The sequence below is a fragment of the Dama dama genome, chromosome 5 (genome assembly GCF_033118175.1).
Source record: "Dama dama isolate Ldn47 chromosome 5, ASM3311817v1, whole genome shotgun sequence".
Lineage (NCBI taxonomy): Eukaryota > Metazoa > Chordata > Mammalia > Artiodactyla > Cervidae > Dama > Dama dama.
Window position 1 is genome coordinate 31321811 of NC_083685.1, and position 21247 is coordinate 31343057.

General features: G+C 38.0%; 1 protein-coding gene across 1 annotated transcript in view; it reads right to left on the reverse strand.

Moving 5' to 3' along the window:
* Nucleotides 1-7361: 7361 nt before the first annotated feature.
* Nucleotides 7362-21247, reverse strand: part of GASK1B (golgi associated kinase 1B) — a 66840-nt gene continuing 52954 nt past the window's right edge. The window contains exons 4-5 of the mRNA XM_061142252.1: nt 14465-14691; nt 7362-11284 (exon numbers count right to left, since the gene is read on the reverse strand). Coding sequence (XP_060998235.1) covers nt 11077-11284; nt 14465-14691 — 435 coding nt within the window. The 3' untranslated portion in view covers nt 7362-11076. The remainder of the gene's footprint in view (nt 11285-14464; nt 14692-21247) is intronic.

Below are 21247 nucleotides of genomic sequence, written 5' to 3' on the forward strand. Positions count from 1 at the left end.
AATTCTGCAACGCTCTAAAAACAAAGCAGAAAGAGAATACAATTGATAATGGAGGAATAGATCTAAGACACTGAAAGCTGTTGAAGGGGATGATGTTGCAACAGAGGGAAGCAGGCTTACAGGAACTGGCTTCTTGAACTTTGCTGTCTGGTTCCCATTACTCTTTCCCTTCAAAAAAAATGTCACCCATTCCTTTCAGGGCAGAACATTTTGCCAAATATGCTATTTAAATATTGATTTTAGAACATTTCCTTGATCTGAAAGCATGCTACCCAGATTGGCCTAAATCCAAGTTCTTTCTTTTCAGAGTCCTTGTCATGATTTATTCGAGGAGTTTTTTTTTTTTTTTTTTTTTTTTTTTTACCAAATATAAAATCAAAGAAGAACAGAGCATCAAGGGCGCAAAACACACAATTCCTGACAATAAAGTGCATTGGCTGGAGCTATCATGAAGGATATTTGAGATATTACGCAAGAGGTTTTGATTTATAAACATATCTGAAAAATAACATGCCTTTTTAGTAAGAACAGTTGAAGAACAGAAAGAAAAGGCTAAAGGAACTCTATACAAAATTAGTTTTTCTTATGTGTGAAAAAATTAGCTAATGCTTCTGATTTCTATTCTACCACATATAGACAGATATTAACCTTTACAATTTCATGATCAAAGACTTGAAGAAGAAAGCTGCTGGAAAAAAGAGTGATCCCTTATTTTCCTCCACTATATCCCAAGATCTAAGGCAGTGCTTGACACATAGTTGGCACTCAAGAAATAGTTATCACATGAACAAGTCAATAAAGCCTTAAAGAAATAAAGTTAAAAAATTATCTAGTCATCACCAGTTCAGAGCTAATTATATCAGAAAATCCTGAGGTGTGGTTTAATCTCGTGGTTTGGGGCACCCTCACTTAAATTAAAAGCCTCAATTCTGAAAATAGTAAATCACTTGGTTTTGAATCAACTGTGAAATCAGCCTTTTCATCAAGAACCAACCCCCTAAAAAAAAGAAAGAAAGAAAAGCAATCTACCTCTGTATCTAGATTTATTGTCCTGTATGTCGTGTGTGTGTGTGTGCATGAGTGTGTGTGTCTCAGTCCTTCTGAATCTTTCTCAATGATACAAACTCAGGTGACCTTCCCTGGTAAACATAGTTCCCTTTAGAGATGACTACTGGTGTGATGACTACAGGTGCACAAAATGGATCTAAGCCAGAGCAGACTATTTCTATTGCATGGTGTTTCTGGAATATCTTTTCATGTTATCTCCCATAGCCATGACAGTTTTCTCAGAATGGTTAGTTAATTCCCTCTGAACCTTTATGTAATGGCCCACAATTATGTGTGAAAACTACTTCAAAATTAGCCCCATCCTGCCTCACTCTTTGATTTCTTCATAACTAAGTAACTTCTAGAGCTTTTAGATCAGGTCTCCACATCCTCTCGCCCAACACACATTCCAGTCCACCCCAACAGACTCTCTTCTCACATGATTCTCTTCTTTAAGAACAGAAAAACTCACAAAAATAAAAACATGGCAAGGGATAAAAGACATGATTCTTCTTCAGAAACCACTGAAATGAATGAAGAAGATGCAAAAGGGAAAGAATGATGTGTCTAGTATAAAGCTATAAGATGATCATCACCAAAAGCAGAACGCAGAGTGCAGATTTCTTTGAAAATAAATAAAAGGGTCTAAGAAACCTAACAAAGAGAAAATGGGGTTATACCACCAAAGACACTGCCATTTTGAAATCAAAGGGACAGAGAAAGCAGGATAGAATGAAGCAAGGCTGTCAAACTTGCTAACTGCAAATCACAGGACTACTCAGCCTGCATGATTCTACATCACAGGACTGTGAAGCTCTTTAGTTATAAAGGTGCACTCTTCCTCAAGAAAATGGAACGATGATGCTGAAGGTGATTCAGAGATCATCAGAGCTGATACTCTCCCCACAGGCTCGGGGGCCAGAACTAGTTCCTTCTGCTTTCACTGGGCCAGGATGCCTCCACTCACTGCCCTCCCAGACGTCACATGAGCAGGACCCTTTCAGAAAGCAACAGGGACAGAACTGTGGGGGTGATGCTGGCACCTCAGTGGTCCCAGGAGGTGGGACATAGAGTCAGAGAGGGTTATTCTCAAGACTTAAGAGCCAGTGAAAATCACCTTTCTAGATTTGGGGCTTGCTTGGTCCTTTTCCCTCCTCCCATCATCCCTATTTTTCCCTTTCTGAATGGTATCCTATGCTTGCCCCATCACAGTATTTTGGAAGCAGTTAACTTGCCTGGTTTCCCAGGTTCACAGCTGGAGGGTAATTTTGCTTCAGGATGAATCATAACTCAAGTCTCCTACACATGTGACTTCGATGATTTTTAAATCAAACTTTGAACTTTTGACTTTAGAGATGATGCAGAAACAATTTAAAACTTGAGGGTTATTTGCATGGAATTAATGCATCTTTTATGTAAAAAGGATGTGAAGTTTGAAAGGCTAGTGCTATAGACCTAATTGTGTCACACTTAAAATTCATGTGTTGAAGCCCCAATCTCATGTGATAATACTTGAAGCTGGGAATCTTTGGGAGGTTTAGAAGAGGTCGTGAGGATGGAGCCCTCATGATGGGATTCGTTCCCTTGTGAGAAGAGACTCCCAGGAGCTTGCCTCCTCTCTCTCCACCTGCACACCCCCAAAAGGCCATGTGAATACACAGCAAGGAGGTGGCCATCTGCAACTCAAGGAGAGAGCCCTTCCCAGATTCTGGCCCCATTGACACTGTGATCTTGGCTTTCCCCCTCACCAGTACTGTGAAAAGTAAATTCTTGGTCTGTGGCATTTTGTTATGGCACCCCGAGCTGCCTAAGACAGAGACCACAACCCTAACCTAGATGTGTTACCTGGCAGATGAGGTTGAGATAGAGACTGGGGAACAGCAGCTGTTGCTGAGGGTGGCACATGAAAATATACAGAGACACCTGTGCTATGCAGCAGTGCTAGCCAGTAGACATTCTATAATGATGGAAACATCCTCCACCTGTGCTGATGACAGCAGAGTATCTATTAAAGCACCCATGGCTACTGAACATTTAAATTGTTGCTAGTGTGACTGAGGAAATACAATTTTAACTTTATTTCATTTGAATTTTACTTGAAAAATTTCAGAAACTATTTCCTACAGTCTCTGAGAAAATTCTAAAACTCTTTGAAAAACTATTTCACCTAAAAAGATTAAAAAATTTTTTTAATCAACACAAAATTAATATAGAAGCAGAAAATGAAAACCGAGCTTTCTAAAAAGGAAATTTGAAGATAAATGCATTTAGAAGAATTAAGACTAATTAGAACCAGTTAGAAATAGGGTAAATACTGCTGAGATAAAGTCGGAGATATAAAGAAAACCTTTGAGAAAATAGTAAATTTTGTGAAGGAAAAATATAGAGAAAATTAAGCGAATAAGGAAAACACAATTCAGAGGCAGATTCCATACACACATCATACACATCTCTTTATCTGAAAACCTAACAAATAGAAGCAAATAATATTCAAATATTTATTGTAAAAGTATTCCTGAAATGAAGGAAAATATAAATATGTTGATTCCTTGTTGTGTTCTAGGAAAATCTGATGTAGAATGACCAGCTTTAAGACATGTCTTGAGAATTTATTAAAACTAAGGAATGAAGAAAAAACACAATGTGCAACAAAATTTGAAAAGCAAATCACCTACAAGTTAGAAGAATCCAGGGTGACCTCTGTAATCTTATTAGTAATGTTCAAAGCCAAATAATAGATGTGCAATGTCTACAAACCTCCAGGGGCATTTTGTTTTGAAAATAAAATATGAAATCCGAATTTCCTATCACCAGGCTATTGTTGAAATACATCAATAAAACACTGTTATTCACAAATGAGGATGTCTCTATGAATATAGAACTCATGAGTAAGTCTTTAATAATCATCTGATGAAGAAACGTGTCAGCAAAGAGATGAAGGAGGAAAAACAAAGACCTCAGGAATGCAGAAGTTATAATTGATGGCAGGCAGGAAATCCATGCACACAAAGCAATAAGGCACCTGTGAGAGGAGGAAGCTAGAAAGTAAACAGTAAGAAGATTAACAATGTGAGCACGATGATACATATTTCAGAAGTTGGCTCATGAAGGAAAGAAGTAGGGGAAGAGCATCTAAGAACATGGACATCTTCATCTCTCATTGGAAAAAATCATGACATGCTTTCTAAACTTGGCTTAGAAAAAGAGCTTAATCAGAGATTTTTCTGTTGGATGCAAGCATCAGAAAAACAATCAACCTAGATTAAGTTGAAGCAAAAAGGCAAAAGTTGAAGCAAAAAAGCAATGAAAGATACTGAGACATTTCAAGGCAAGAATTGGAAGTCATCTCCAGGGAAACAAAGGCAGCAGAAGCCACAGGACCATGGGCGCAGCTACCTGTTGCCAGCTCTTCTACCATCAGCATTCTCCAGCTTATGAAGAAGAAAGTCTGATTAAGATCTCCAGAATATTGCCCATTAGTACTTTATTCCTGTTTTTTTTTCTCTTTTCCAGCTCTAAAATTCTGAGGCACATTCTCCTAGTCAGTTAGGAGTTCAATTCTGAACCAATCAATGATGACAGCAAACAAAGCTAAATAAAGAGATGTTGTTTGCCCAGTGGAAGTCACACGTACATCCCTGAACCTCTCAAATAGGGACTGGGGGCCCTGACAGAGGGGAAGTGACACAGTGGGTTGGAGGGCCCCAGAAGAAGAGGATTGGTGGATGGACAAAAGATGTAGCTTGTATTTGCTTCAAATATAATCAGAGTCATCATTTGTTTAATACCTCTCACCATCCACTGTAGTCACCAGTGTTATTCACCAGATAGTTCATTAACCGATTCTCAAACTGCTTTGTCTGATGACTTGTAACTGAAAGTACCAGCCCTTCAGAACTTCCCTTCACTCAGGCACAGAGATGAAAACATCCAGGCTGCTCACCTGCTCGAATCTCCAGTTTTTATGAAAAGCAAAGCCTTCCTGCCAAGCCGGGATGGACATTTGCCAGTAGAAATCAAACTTAGCAGTTTCCAGCCATGGAGATTTGAAGGTACTTTGCTCCTGTGACACTACTTGGTCTATTATATTGATATTCTAACCTTTTCTTAGATCTCCCATGCGATTATGCTCTGCCCTTTGGCTGCAACTGTACCCTGGCCCAACAGTTTCTTTCTAATGCACTTCATTTCTCTTTCTCCTCACCTGCTAACAAGGAAACACCTTCCACAATGTCTGATCTTCTCTCAAGGTAGGGGAGGAGGTTCCTAGGACTGTTAGGGTCCTGAGGAGAGGATGTCTTCTTTACAGACCAGTCTTCATGTCAAAGGACACAGATACTGGCCCCAGAGACAGAAGAAGGTAAACACTTTTACCACCACTCAATCCAAAATGTTTTCCCTGATGTTTAATTTATCATATTGCTACCAACTCCAAGGTCACTCTGCTCACTGCACGACAGGCCAATAAATCCAAAAGATGAGGTGTTGGGGCAAGGAATACAAAGTCAGTAGGCTGAGAAGATGGCAGACTAATGTCTCAAAACAACCATCTTATTGGGGTCTGGATTCCAGGTTCTTTTATAAAACAAAGATGGGGGTAGGTGAGGAGGAAAAGTAAAAAGGTCATTAATCTTGCAAATATCTCCTGGAATGGCCAGCCTCGGGGAAGGGGTGTTAATTTCTTCCTTCTTGTAGCCATCCACAGGTGGACCGGGTTCTGAACAAAGCATTTTGGTTTAACATTCAGACAGAGGGGTCAGGGTTCCCTGAGGCAGGCCGTGATGTATAAACGGTATCCTTGTAATGAACAAAAGAAATGGGAAGCAAAGGCTAAAGTAAGATAAACAGATGCAGCATGGAGTCAGTTCGTCACTCTAATGCTGTGCTCCAGATACATTTTTCACCTGAAATTTGTCTTGATGAGCCCAAGATGTCTCATCCTCATGATTTTCAAGTGGCTTATTTCTAGACCCCTTCCCCCAAACCATCAAACCTCTTGGGACTCTGATTGATGCCATAAAGCAGGGCAACCCATTCTAATATGAGGAATTGGACAATCTTTATGAATGTGAGAAGACAAAAGAAAATTAAAGGTTTACCTTCTATGGTGGGGCAGGGGGGTGCTTTTTATCAATGGACTAAAGCAGTAGTTCTAAACCTTAAGGTAATAGCTTTGCCTCTCAGGGGACAGTTTGCAACATCTGGAGATATTCTTGGTTGTCACAACTTGGAGACCTGTTACTCCTAGCATCTGGAAAATAATCTGGGACCAACATCAAGATTTAATTAGGAATCTAAGTCCTTAATTAGGAACTTCCTACTTTGGATGCCACCATGTCACTCCTTTTTAAACATATTCTCTCTGCTTGCAACTAACAATACAGTAAGATGGAAATGACACAAATAGTACTGCCATAATTGTCAGTGAAACTCTCAGAAAAGTCCTATATTTTAACTGTCACTTGTTACCTGATTGAGAGAGAAGAAGACACTCCCTCCTAGGAGATGCTATATATTTTTCAAAATTCTCTTATGAAAGACCTAAACTTTGCAAGTTTAACTGTAAGTATTCTCACCAAGTTAGAGAGGATTTGTGAACTGCAGTTTATTTTTTAAAGTATTATACGGTCAAAAAATAACATTGACTTCAAATTTTAGTACTCCTGAGGGCCTGAAATGAGGATATAGAACAAGATCTCTTGTTCTCCTAAACAGAAGTTGAGCCAATAACATAGAGTACTTTATGAGCCAGATAATGTCTGGTGTCCTGGAGCTAAAGAAAATGTTGGCACGTCTTGCAAAATCACAGCTGTTTCAGTCTCATTTAGTGACTGGCCACATTCCCTGCAGCCCAGTTTGCCTTTTGAAATATAGCTCAGCTAGCTATTCTGCAGCATGACAAAAAGGCCCCTGACAAGGAAAGGTTTTTATAATCTCTTTGTCTCAAAAGCTTTAAAAATCTTGACAAGCACTGCTAAGAAACACACATTACCTTTTAAGAAGATGCATAGAGATTTCTTAATGCATGCAAAATTGTGTGTGTTTTTATCAACAAATAAAATGCACTTTGGAGACATAAGGGTAAAAAGATACCTTTCTAAGAAGAAAAAACAAAATGTTGAACTATTTTAACTATATGCAATGCTAGTATAAGAAACGATTTCTGTGACTTCTTTCATGAACAATGTGCGTTTTTAGACTGCAAAACAAAGTCTGCCTGTAACCCATCTGAGTCGGACCTTTCAAGTAGATAATCAACTAACAATTCTTAATCAATTAAAGGATGAAATGAAAATAAGCTGTTGATCAAATGGTAGCATTCAGTTTTTTTAATTATGTGACTCTTTTAAAAGTTGTTAAAATTTCAAAATTTAAAATCATGACACTCAAGTAAATACAATTGTAAGACTCTACAGTCAAAAGTTTATTAAACCAAAATCTTCAAAAAGGTAAAACCACAACTCTTATGCAAATATAAAATGAACATATTCAAAGATTTTATTAAAATAATTAATAACAAGGAAACTAGTAAGATGACACTACAATTTCAAGAGTGTTTCAAAAGCTAAATATTTATAGGCAAATGTTAGGATAAGATTGTTGGACAAATTAAAAAAAAAAAAAACTGGCTAATGTCCAACAGGGTAATAATTTGTAAAGCCATTAAGGTAGGATTGCTTTACCCACCAGACAGAAATTATTTATATCTTCCTGGGGTAAAAATCTACAAGTTAACCTCTGCTTTAGAGCATTGTTAAATAGTCCATTCAATACAAAATCAAGTCCAGCATTGCACTGAAAGAACACTTGGGGCTATTTCCAAGTGTCCAATACCTTTTCTGACAAGTCAAATCATCTTTCATTCATGAAAGTTCCTGATTCTTGATAGCATTATTTATTCTTTAGAGAAATGCCTTGATCATCTTTATTTGACTTATGTATCAATACCATTTCCATATCATATTTTCAGGCTAGTGTTCTAAATGTGCCTTATTTAATCTGTACTGAGATAAATATTAGAATTTCATAAGACAATGTATAGATGAATCTACATTTAGGTTATTTTATTTCAGTCATTGGATATAATTTACCATATATCTAAAAGCACAATGGTATAAACAGGCTATTACAGAAGTTTAGAGATTATAAACATTTTAAGCACAAGTCTAAGACATTTTATATTTTAATAAGTTCCCCAGGTGCCTAATAAATTTAATAAATATGAATGCTACCAAGGAAGCCTTAAATATAATGGTAAGACTCACATCAAGCAAAGAAAACCCCAAATTAGTATCTTCTTATAATTTATGATATCTGTTAAGTAATTTGCATACCACCTAAAAGAGTGCTAAATGTACACCAAGGGAAGGCATAATATCATTATTAATGATATCAAATATATGCATACACAAACACAGTCTAGTATAATTGTCGACTATTCAATTGTTTCTTTTATCATGGATAAAGGTAGCAAACATTCCCCCAGAGTTCACTTCTGAAAAGAAGTTCACCTATAAAACAAGATAAAAATAAAACAACAACAACAAAAACACTGACAAAATTTAAAGTACACATCTTTAATTTTTAACATTTTATGACATATTTTTAAGATATGTATTTATTTTCATAATATCAGTTTAAAAATAATCACACAAGAATAAGCTTTTGTATGTCTGCCTATGTAAACTGCTCTATTTTAAATTTATCAAATTATAAATAAACCTCATAATGTGCAATGTGAACCAAACTGCAGCATAATGAGTACATTTGAAAGGCACAGAGTATTCTCATTGTTTCAGTAAGAGAAGAGTATTACTTATTAGAATGAAAAGCCTGGCCTGAAGTCATCCATTATTCAAAAATAATATAACATGAATTATTCACTGATTCTAAAACAACATATATTGTTAAAAAGCAAAGGTGACTAAATTAAACATGTGTTCCTGGACCTGTCATTTGATACTTTGCATTTCAGAAAAACTGGAGACAATGAGACCCACCAGCTGGAGGACCAAGTTGCCTAGAAGAGGTATAGGTTAAGATGCAAAATCAAAGCCACTTCTGAGGAACCTGGGATTTCCAGCACCACTATCACAAAGTTGGACAAGATGGTATATTCCATGAAAGGCATATTAAAATGCAAATATGCCACCTAGATAAGACAAAGTATAAGGCAACTTGACAAAGAGTTATTTTAATGTAGAGTTTGCATCTCCAGACTTCTGTTAGGCCAATGTCTCATTAATATGCTGATTATTGAGACACAAAGTGATCTTAAAGAGACCAAATACAGCAGGTAGCGGTGGAGACTCAGCAGAGTCCATGTGTACTTAGAAAGTATGGGGCAGAGGGTGGGGAGACACACTCAGGGCTACAGAGGGAACGCTGAAGACGGTATGGTCTGAAGGCCAGCTCTCTAAGGGTCAGCTGTGAAGTGAGGGTGCTAAAAAGTAGGACTTGAATGTAAGCCTAGAAAAGTTATAATTAGAGGACCAAATGACCCCCTTTCCCTCTGTCTACGTTTTCTTATAATCTACATGTTATGTCACTTTGCCCAAATGTTTGTATAAATTAAAATCTATAGATAGGTTAGCCTTTATCATACTGTCTCTAGTAGTTCTAATCTTCAGTGATTCTGAGCGACCCTTATTAGAACACAGAAAATGGGATGCACTTTAGGAATAACATGCAGAACTGAGAAATCATAGATGTTCTATGGGAACATCTGTCAAACAACATGATGTAGATGCCTCCAAGGACATGTGGTGCAGTGGTAAAGAATCCACTTGCCAAGCAGGAGACATGGGCTCGATCCCTGGGTCAGGAAGATCCTTTGGAGAAGGAAATGGCAACTCCACTATTATTGCCTGGAAAATTCCATGCACAGAGGAACCTGGAGGGCTACAGTCTATGGGGTCGCAGAGTTGAACACGATTTATTGACTAAACAACAGAGTTCAGAGAGAATTGTTTGAGGCTAAATATCCTCCAATTTCCTGTTTCTAGTCATGTGATTTCACTTGAGGAGAACTGATCAGAGTTGGGTTTTAACTTATTTTGCTCCTATTTTTCATATTAGAATAAGTCAAACAATATATTCAAACACTCAATATCTGGCCCTATTGTCAAATCTGGACAATATCAATTAATTCTGTTTAAATATAATTACAAAGAACAAGCTTGAAGAAATCCACTATTATTTATGAAATAAGCAGAAATTTTAGCTTACCCTTAGTAAAAATGACAAAAAATGTAAAAAGAGCATCTACCCAACCAAAAGACACTCAATAAGCGTAGTTTCACATATGCAACTTTATACCTAAAAATTGAATTTTTAAGCCACCAGATATAAGTTGGACCAAAACAGAGAGTAAAGCTACCTAATGTATAAACAGTCAGATGTAGGTTCCTATACTGATGACAAAATGTTAATACATTTCCAAAAGGGAATGGGAAATGAGATTCTTGTGTTGAGGATCACAGAGCTGGCTGATCATTTTTAGATATAATAGAATATACACTGGGGGTTTTACAAATAAACCAACATTTCTCCTTAGAATTACTATAGAGTCTGAAGTTTCTGAAGATTATACACCTCCATTTTCCAGTGTAGAGTTGCCTCTGGGTAGTGTTGAAACTGCTGTCTGTTCTAACAGTCAACAACAGAAAGATGTCCAGAACTGTTCCCATTAGTATTTGGTCAAATCAGCAAATGGCATCAAATCGGATTTATTAAAGGAATCACCACTTCTCGTTCATACTATCCTATTAACCGATGTGACAGATGCTTTAACACAACTAACTGGGATAAAAATTGCAACCATTCTGTGCTCAGATGTTGAGACTCCAGGTCATGATGTTAAAGGAAAATGTAAACAGATACATTTTAGCAGTATATTTGCAAAAGCTTTTAAAGACTGCTATTGTGCTCAGGCTCACCATATTTACTAGATTAAATTCATTACTTTGTGTATTCATCTCCACTGCCTCATCTCTGAAAGGACTGGACCACCAGCCAGAAGACCTTTTGTTATTCATTCATAGGTAACACTTTGGCCCCATGTGCATTGATGTAGGTGAGCAGGATCTTGGCTCTCTGTTCTACCACGTCGATCAGCTTTTCGATGCCCTGTCTACCCCCCTGACTCTCCCAGTAGACTTTATCAAGAAACAGAGACTGAAGGAGTTTCTGCCGTAAGTGCTGGCTCTTCAAAACAGAAACTGCAGATTCGGGAAACCTGAAAAGAGAAAATGATATTTCATTCTTCGTAATTGCTTGGAAATACTATGCCCTGCCCAGTGGTTTGGCCAGTCATTAATCTGGTATAAATCATACTATCAGATAATACTTTGAGGATCAAAACATTTCTGTCAGTGTCTAGCTTATACTTCTCAATAATTATGTAATAGAAGAACAGATTTCAAAGGAACTGAGTTTTCTATACCACTGAGAACTTGACATACCAATGTCTTACTTAAGATCATTATATGTAGGCAGAGACAGGGACAGAATTAGCAAGAATTCTGATAATCTGGAAAAGTACTTTCCTCAAATTTAAACTCCATTGCACCCATAAGAAACCACTTTAATCTGTTGAGTAGAATCCTATCCTTTTAAGTGTCAACATGAGATTATATGTAAGAAAATATGAGAAGTAAAAAAAATGCTGACAATTTCAGTAAATTACTCTTCCTGAAGCAGAGTTGCATGAATGAACTTAATGAGAAATTATACAAAATACATGTAGTGTAAAGAAAGAAGTCACACCAAAATGCCCAATTAAAGACTGAAATGCCTTTTGTTCAGATAATACTTCAAAAATTCTAAGAATCTGGAAACATTATATTAAACCAGAATATTAATTTGTTTTCAAATAAATTTAGCAAAACTCAAGTTTGAGGGCCAGGGTACTCCACAAGGAAGCACCTCTCTGGAAAACCTGAGGTCAATTTAGAGGGATCCTTGCTGAATTACCTAAAGAAGGGCATTATGATTTCTGCTCCTCATTTAGAAAGAATAAAGGAAGGGATACAGCACATACATTATCTAAAGGATTTAGTAAAATTTCTGGTTCAAAATTAAAAGCAACATTTTGCTGAATCTCCAATTTGGCCTCTCTCCCAGCTTTCATTAAAATGCTGATAAAAGTACAGTACAAATACTGGGGTTTAAGGGTAAATTTAGTAGTTCCTTAAAAACTAAAACAGAATATATATTTGTTCCAAGAGTACAGTTTGCCAAGAGCTTCAGTCCTCTAAGCATCTTTTCCAAATTTCAATGGATCAAGCTGGGGATGGCATTGAAGGGGCATGAATACAGCAGTCCATATGTTCCAGCATTTCTGATGCTGCCAAGAGACCAAAGGTCAAAGAGCTGGACGTGCTTAACGAGTCTGAGTAAGTGTGGAATTAAATAATGTTAATCAGATGCTCTGAGCACCCCAAAGACATGTCCTTTAGAGTTTAGTAACCATAGTATTAATTAAGCATTTTTGCTATAGGAAGTATTAATAATCCATGATTTATTAATTCTCTGGCCCTTGAACTAACTTATCTCTGGCAAAATGTACAAGATGAAGCGCTACATTCATGGATCTCTTTAGTGTCTAATCCTTTGCATAAAGGAAAATCAAAAAAATTACCTGACTCTGCGCTATGCTGCTTAATGGAAATATTCTATGCATAAATCTGGGTTAGTGAAATCTTCATTTTTGCTTTTGAATGTGGAAATTGCATATTCAAAGAAGATTTAACTTTAAACCCATTACTCCTTATAATGCATTTAGGGTTAAATCTCCTTTGAAAGCATAAGTAAAATGTTATTCATATTTTTATGAATGTATGAGAGAGATAGATTCTCCAGGCACTATTAATTCTAAGAGGAAATTCAGGGATTTAAGAAGACTCCATAATATCGACTTAGTAAGTGATGCCACTGGTATGTAAATTTTCCTACACATAAAATTTTCTCAGCTCAGACACTTAGCAGACACTTATATTTTACCTTCCATCCACAGAGATGTAAGAAATGGGTATTAACAGAGAAAGTCATGGCAAGAACTCATGAAAATGGATGCCCTGAAGCTCATTAACTCTAGCATTGGAAATACATAAAATTCCCCATTACCTAATTCATGATGCTAGGAAGAATTATTGAAATATGCTTCAGAGTTTTGTTAACAAGAAAAATAGTAACAGCAGAAATGCCATGAATTACTGCAGAAAAATGGCTGGACTTGGGATTGGAGGACCTGGGTTCTACTCTCAATTTTAGACTTGCTTATGTGTCCCCAGCAATCACTCAACTTCACAAGGCTGGTGGACTGTCTCACTAGAGCACCCTCCTATTTTCAAGTCTCAGACACACACCCCAGTTTCTTAGTGACCCTGATCTCTGACCAAGGCTGAAAGACAATGAAGGGAATTTCCCTGGTGGTGCAGTGGATAGGAATCCACCTGCCAATTCAGGGGATGCAGGTTTGATCACTGATCCCGGAAGATCCCACATGCCATGGGCAACTAAGTCCACGGACCACAACTACTGATTCCACACTCTATACCCTGCAAGCCACAACTACTGAGCCTGTGCTCCACAACAAATAACCCTCATTCCCCGTAACTAGAGAAAGTCCACGTGCAGCAATGGAGACCCAGTGCAGCCAAAAATTAATTAATCAATTAAGAAAAAAGAAAGAAAGACAATGAATGGGTGCTTATGAAGGGGAGTCTGAAATGTAGCTTCAGTTCCCATGTTTGGGGATGAATATCTCAGACTCTACAGTGAGGTCCCTGCCACTATGGAGCATCTTAGTTTCCTTTATTTCCAAATACTTCTTGAGTGTAAGCTCAAGATACTCGTCCCCATAATCTATGTCTACAGAAGGATTTCCAAATACTCAGAAACCCTCTTACCTGAATTGAACAGCCATTATTCTTGGCTACTGTGTTCTACTCAGCAGGTTGCCTCTAACTTCCCACGTGTTTATCAAAGTCACTGAGTTTATTCTGCCCTGGGACATCCTGCCTTGTCAGTATTTGAATGTCTGTTGGTTCCCCCGTCCTGCACCCTGTAACAGAGCCCCTGTGACCTGCTCACCTCCACCAGGCTAGTTCCTATTCCAGAGATGCCTGCATGCTTCCAACCTCATCCCACCTGGATTTTCACACTGAGGGCCAAGCAATATGATGCCTGTGAAAGGCAGCGGGACCTCTGTAGGCTGCACAGGTTAGTTACAGGGAAACCTGGCTGCACCCTTTTTCTACTTCCCTTGGGTTTGATTCCCTTCTCTGGGCCTTCATTCCCAGATTCTCTTTAAGGGTTAAATTGATCAGACATAGGATATGAGTCTTCTCAAACCTTACTATGTATTCAATAGAAATGCAAAATCCTGCAGATGTTACTATATCAGGAAACTTACTCTCTGATGCCTTCTAAGAGTTTGAAGTTCAAGTTCTCTTCACTTCTGTCAAAGAAACCCTTGTTATCTATAAAAACCAAGTGTCTTGGGTCCTCCTTTCGCTGGACAATGTGGGCTAGAACCACGGCATCCTGGTTGTCGCATTTTGAACTCTGTCCACTCTGTACACAGGCATCTTCCTTTCGAGGTCGGAACCCACAGCAGTTGGTATCCAGGCGGTTATAAATCTGAAAGGGAAGACAAAAACAAAATCCAAGATACTGAGTAAAAACAAAACTTGGGAAAGTTAGATTTCCAAAGAACAAGTACTTTCCAAGTGGCTGACTTGCCAGAATTTAATTGGGGCCAGGTTCGTTTAATTAACTGTCAGAATAAGTCCAAATTTCATATCCTTCTGACCCAGCTCCATTAACAGCTCCATAGGCAGATCATCCAAACTAAGCATCTCCACCCTTCACATTCAGAGTTCCCACTGACATCATATGTCGATGTGTGGCCAGAAGAATCTCTGATGATACTTGGAACAGAAGATACGAATCACTGTACTTGGATACATCCAGAAAATCTGGGCTATCTCAGTGGCTCCAAAAGTTTACTGCATTCCCTAACTCTCTCTGGATTTCAGTATTACAGTATAAAACTCCAAGTTACTGAGAACTATGGAAAAGATGTGATATCCGACAATGATAGCCCAATGATAATGGAGCACAAAGTTAGATTCTAAATGAATGAGCAGAACACTTTGGTTTATTGGGGTTTACTGTGGGAGTAGGGTGACCACCCTACAGAGGGCAGACATTAACTAGGAAAGGGAGAATTGGGTTACTTCCATATCTTTTTGGCAAGGGAAAAAATAATGTTTATTAATCATGGTAAATTAAAGCCTAGGCTAAGTAGTTAGATAAACTTAAACTCAAGTTTCTTCTTTGCAGTTCCGCAAACTTGTATAGCTCCCTTTACAATACTGAGTCTCAAATTTAATTATCTGTATATCAGGAATCATACTATTAGCCTTGTACTTTTGGTGGGTTAAGGACACAAAAGTGTCTGGATACAATCCAGCCTGACCCCGGCATCTAGAAGATACTCAAAAAATGAAAACTGTCATTACTATTGTTGAGACACACATGTACACATTGTATGAAATGATTGAGAAAAAAACAAGCTTCTGAAACAAAAGGTAGTTTCTCCATTTCAGTGAAGGAAAACTGAGCTTCAGAGAGGTTAAATATTGTACTCTGCATAGAATTTTAGTAAGTAGCAAAGTTAAGATTCAGACGCAGTTGTGTTTGTCTTCGAAATGCCACATTTTCCCCAATACACCACATTGAATAGTTTGTCTAGTCGAAGATTGTATGTATGCTCAAGATTCAGAAGATGGCTTGACACAGATTGTCTTTATTTTTTAATTATTTGGTAGTACCACCCAGCACGTGGGATCTTAATTCCCCGACCAGGGATTAAACCTCTGTCTCCTGAATTGAAGCACAGAGTCGTAACTACTGGACCACTAGGGAAGTCCCCAAGCTGTCATTTCTATTCTTTTGTCATTTTAAGTCTTTTATTCTTTTATTTACTAAACTCCCATCTCTTCTCTTCCTCCTGTTTTTCTGCAGACCCTATAGGGCTGGTCACTCTAGGTCGTCAGTTGCTAAGACAGAAAAGCAGAAACAGTAGTACCAAAATTGAGCCTCCGTTGCAAAAATCCTGCATTGATTCATCCAACAAATGTTTATGTAATATCTTCTACCACCCAGCAGTGGGCCAGGCACTGAGGCAAATGTCACCCAGGGCCAGCACCCCACCCAAACCAGCACTACTTCCAGAGGGAAATGAATCAGCTTAGTTTTGCCTCGCTAACACAGCAAACCCACGACCAGACAAATGACCCTCCTCTCTGCTTTCTGCAGGTAAGCAGACTTTGCATCAAAAAGCATACTTTGGGAAGCAGTGGTTATATGAGAAGTTAGTGTAAGCCAATTTTCTATGAAATTTATATAAAAGCAGTCACATGGGATGAGGTGCTCCATGAGCCACCAGCCTCTTGGACAGTTCAGAGGGTATGATGCTGGTCGAGAAACAGTGTACAGATCAGGGGACCTTGGCAGAACTAGCTTCAGGCAAGCTGATCTGTGGGGTCATGGGCCTAACCAGGGGTTTATCCAAAAATGTCACACTGGCTGTCTCCAGGGCACATAAGCTCCCAGGCCTGGTTGAATGTTTCCCAAAAATGAGCAAGAGAGCCCCAACCACATCACTGTGGTTAAATGAAAAAAGCGTAAGTTGGAAACTACTAGAAAAATGAATTTACTCCTTTCTCCTCAGCTGATTCCTTTTATGTATTATCTTGACAGATTTGAATATAAGGGAAATCAAATGATATGAAGAGGTGGTATGTGCTTGCCAGTTATTCAAGTCACCATTAAGGGGTCAGGGAGAATGTAAAAAATACCTCTTCAGGGAGCTGATTCTCATTCAACGTCCCTTTTTTATATATACAGTAGCTAATAATTCTCAAAGAGTCTCTATACCCTATTCCCATCATCATTGTATGCTTTTATCCAATTATAATGACATTATATATGGGAGAAAGCTTAATCTTATTTCACTTTGGCTACAACATTAAGGTGTGTTGTGTTGGATAAGCGTGTTTAGAGCTTTACTTGTAAAGACACATCTACCAACCAATTCTTAAACGGTGCTCTGAACCCTAAGCTCTTTCTTCATTGTTGATTTCTAGTAGCGGGAAAGGGCCAAAACAAATAGCAGCATTTCTGTTGTCACTACAACAAAGCCAGGGGTATAACATATAATATTGTTTGATAACAAGCAATTTAGCATCTAGGCCCTAACCTCCAGTACTCTATAAATATTATATCTTTCTGTTTTTAGACTACAAGAAAGCATTAACGGTTAGAGGTGAGACAGAGAAACTTAGAGCATCCTTTTAAAATTACTGTTGGCTATTTTACACATCGTGATGTATTAGTTTGGTGCAGAAATAATTGCAGTTTTACACTGTCGAACTTTGCCATTCGATGTTGGAATACATTCTTAAACAAATGTGGTTATGTTATACATCATTTTAATGCACATTTCTTGCTTTATTTATTTTGTTAATGACTTATTACTTGCTGTTTATTTTATTCTTATTTTAAACTACAGAAATGATGTTAGACACAAAGCAAATTCGAGTGACTTTTTTATTCAAGTTCAAAATGGGTCATAAAGCAGCAGAGACAACTTGTAACATCAACAGTGCATTTGGCCCAGGAACTGCTAACGACTCTACAGTGCAATGAGTCAAGAAGTAGGTCAAGAAGTTTTGCAAAGGAGACAAGAGCCTTTAAGATGAGAGTGAAATGACCGGTTATCGGAAGTTGACAAGGACCAGTTGAAAGCAATCATCGAAGCTGATCCTCTTACAACTACAGAAGAAGTTACCAAAGAACTCAACAGACCATTCTATAGTCATTGGGCATTTGAAGCAAATTGGAAAGGTGAAAAAGCTTCATAAGCGGGTGCTTCATGAGTTGATAGCAAATCAAAACAATTGTTGTTTTGAAGTGTCTCTTCTTCAAGTGCTCGGGCCTGGTGCACTGGGAAGACCCAGAGGAATCGGGTGGAGAGGGAGGTGGGAGGGGGGATCGGGATGGGGAATACGTGTAACTCTATGGCTGATTCATATCAATGTATGACAAAACCCACTGAAATGTTGTGAAGTAATTAGCCTCCAACTAATAAAAAAATAAATAAATAAATGTACTACTTTTGTTATGATAAAAAAAAAAATGAAGTGTCTCTTCTTTTATTCTATGCAACAACAATGAATGATTTCTTGATTGGAGTGTGACATGAGACGAAAAGTGGATTCCATAAAACAACTAGTGGATGACCAGCTTAGTGGTTGGACTGACAAGAAGCTCCAAAGCACTTCCCAAAGCCAAACTTGTACTAAAAAAAGTCGTGGTCACTCTTTGGTGGTCTGCTGCCGGTCTGACCCAATATAGCTTTCTGCATCTTGGTAAAATAATTACACCTGAGAAGTATGCCCAGCAACTTGATGAGATGCACTGGAAGCTGCAATGCCTGCAGCCAGCATTGGTCGACAGAAAGTGCCCGTTTCTTCACAACACCACCAACCTGGATGTTGCACAACCAATGTTTTAAAAGTTCAATGAATTGGGTTACAAAGTTTTGCCTCATCTGCCATAGTCACCTGACCTCTCGCCAACTTACTACCAATTCTTCAAGCATCTCAACAACTTTTTGCAAAGAAAATGCTTCCACAACTAGCAGGAAACAGAAAATGTTTTCCAAGACTCCGTGGAATCTGGAAGCATGAATCTTTACACTACAGGAATAAGCAAACTTATTTCCAGTTGGCAAAAATGTATTGAGTGTAATGGTTCCTATTTGATAAATAAAGATGTGTTTGAGCCTAGTGATAATGATTTAAAATTCATGGTCCAAAATTGCTATTACTTTGGTACCAACCTAATACATGTTTCAAAGCTAGTCTCTCAAGTCATCCCACTCTCTTCTTCCCTTGCTGTGTCCACAAGCCCATTCTCTACATCTGCATCTCTATTCTTGCCTTGCAAATAGGTTCACCAGTACCATTTTTCTAGATTCCATATATATGCCTTAACATATATTTATTTTTATCTTTCTGAGTTACTCCACTCTGTGTGATGGGCTCTAGGTCCATCTTTTTACTGCCTTCCCAACGTGAGATTGTTTCCAATGGTGTATGTTTTTCCCCCCAACAGTGTATTTTAAAAGCATTTTGTCTGATCCAATTTGAATCATTCAACAGTCTATGATGATTTCACCACTTCCCTGTCAGACTGCTGTGCCCTTCAAGTCTCACAGGCCCTGTTATTGAAAGTAGGTGTGTTATTTCAGCCTAACTTCTTTTCCAAAAATGTTTATCACTCCTTTTATTCAGATAATGCATGTACTTGGTGAGTATATCACCACTTTTCAAATGGTGTGTGTGTGTGTGTGTGTGTGTGTGTGTGTGTGTGTGTGTGTGTACACATACAGAGAATCACACTGTAAGGCTTCAAATAATTGCTTTACTTTGTTTTTCTTAGCCTCCCCTATAGTAAACTATGTCTTTGTTTACTGGCCTTGTCTCCTAAGGGCCTAAGCAGCTCTTAAATACCACTCCCTAGGTCTTCCCAGAATTGTGTTTATGGGCTCTCTTTCAAATTGACATTCAATATATCCAAAATAATCTGACCACAAAATCATTATCCACTCCTTTAAATTAAGTGTCATTTTGCTTGGCATTTAATTCAGTTATATCTTGAATATATTTCTGCTTACTTTGAGTAGAGTTCACCTCCTTTTTAAGACCTAACAAAACATATTCTAGACATGTATGTATCCATAATATGGTTTTAATATATTTACTTGTCTAGAGCACACAGCAAAACAATCATTTCATTTAACTATCACATGATCAAAATTGCGGGAAGAAAGATCAATAACCTCAGATATGCAGATGATACTACCCTTAAGGGAGAAAGCAAAGAGGAACTAAAGTGCCTCTTGATGAGGGTGAAAGAGGAAAAAACTGGCTGAAAACTCAACATTCAAAAACTAAGATCATGGCATCTGGTCCCATCACTTCATGGCAAATAGATGGAGAAACAATGGAAACAGTGAGAGACTTTATTTTCTTGGACTTCAAAATCACTGTGGACAGTGAATTCAGCCATGAAATTAAAAGTCACTTACTCCTTGGAAGAAAAGCTATAACAAACCTAGATAGCACATTAAAAAGCAGAGACATTACTTTGCCAACAAGGTCTGTATTGTCAAACCTATGGTTTTTCCAGTAGTCATGTATGGATGTGAGAGTTGGACCATAAAGACGGTTGAGCACCGATGAACTGATGCTTTTGAACTGTGGTGTTGGAGAAGACTCTTGAGAGTCCTTTGCACTGCAAAGAGATCAAAACAGTCTATCATAAAGGAAATCAGTCCTGAATATTCATTGGAAGGACTGATGCTGAAGCTGAAGCTCTAATACTTTGGCCATCTGACGCGAAGAACTGACTCATTTGAAAAGACCCTGATGCTGGGAGGGATTGTGGACTAGAGGAGAAGGGGATGACAGAGGACGAGATGGTTGGATGGCATTACTGATGTGATGGACAAGAGTTTGAGCAAGCTCCAGGAGATGGTGAAAGACAGGGAAGTCTGGCCTACTGCAGTCCATGGGATCGCAAAGAGTCGGACATGACGGAGCAACTGAACAACAATCACATGATCAAGCACCACAGTTACCAACTTCCTGTCTATGTTTTTAGATAATAATGCTACAAAAAAGCCAGTTTGGGAGGAAATCTTGTTGTTTAAGCAGTTACATGTTGATCACCATTGCAGCAGCTTGTTCAAATTCATATCTTCTCACTCCTTAAAACAAGGAAAGTCTTTTGCAAAATTGATCTTCTGAAGGAATCTGAAGATTCATGACAATCATTATTTTCCATAAAATTACTCTTTCCTCTTTTAGAAAAATATATATTTTCAGTGTTTACCTAATTAAAATTATACTCAGAAAATTCAAGTGTTCCAGCCAAATACTTTATTGGTGGGGGTATTTTTAGATATTTGGCCTTTCTGAAGTTTCTTCTAATCCCATTTTCCATTTGGTGGTGTAAGTTTTGTCTGTAAGAAAAAGTATCTATGAGTGACTCAAGCTATGTGTGCAGAGTCCAAACAAGGAAGTCTTAGCTGCCCTGACTAGCTCTCTAAGACCCAGAAGAA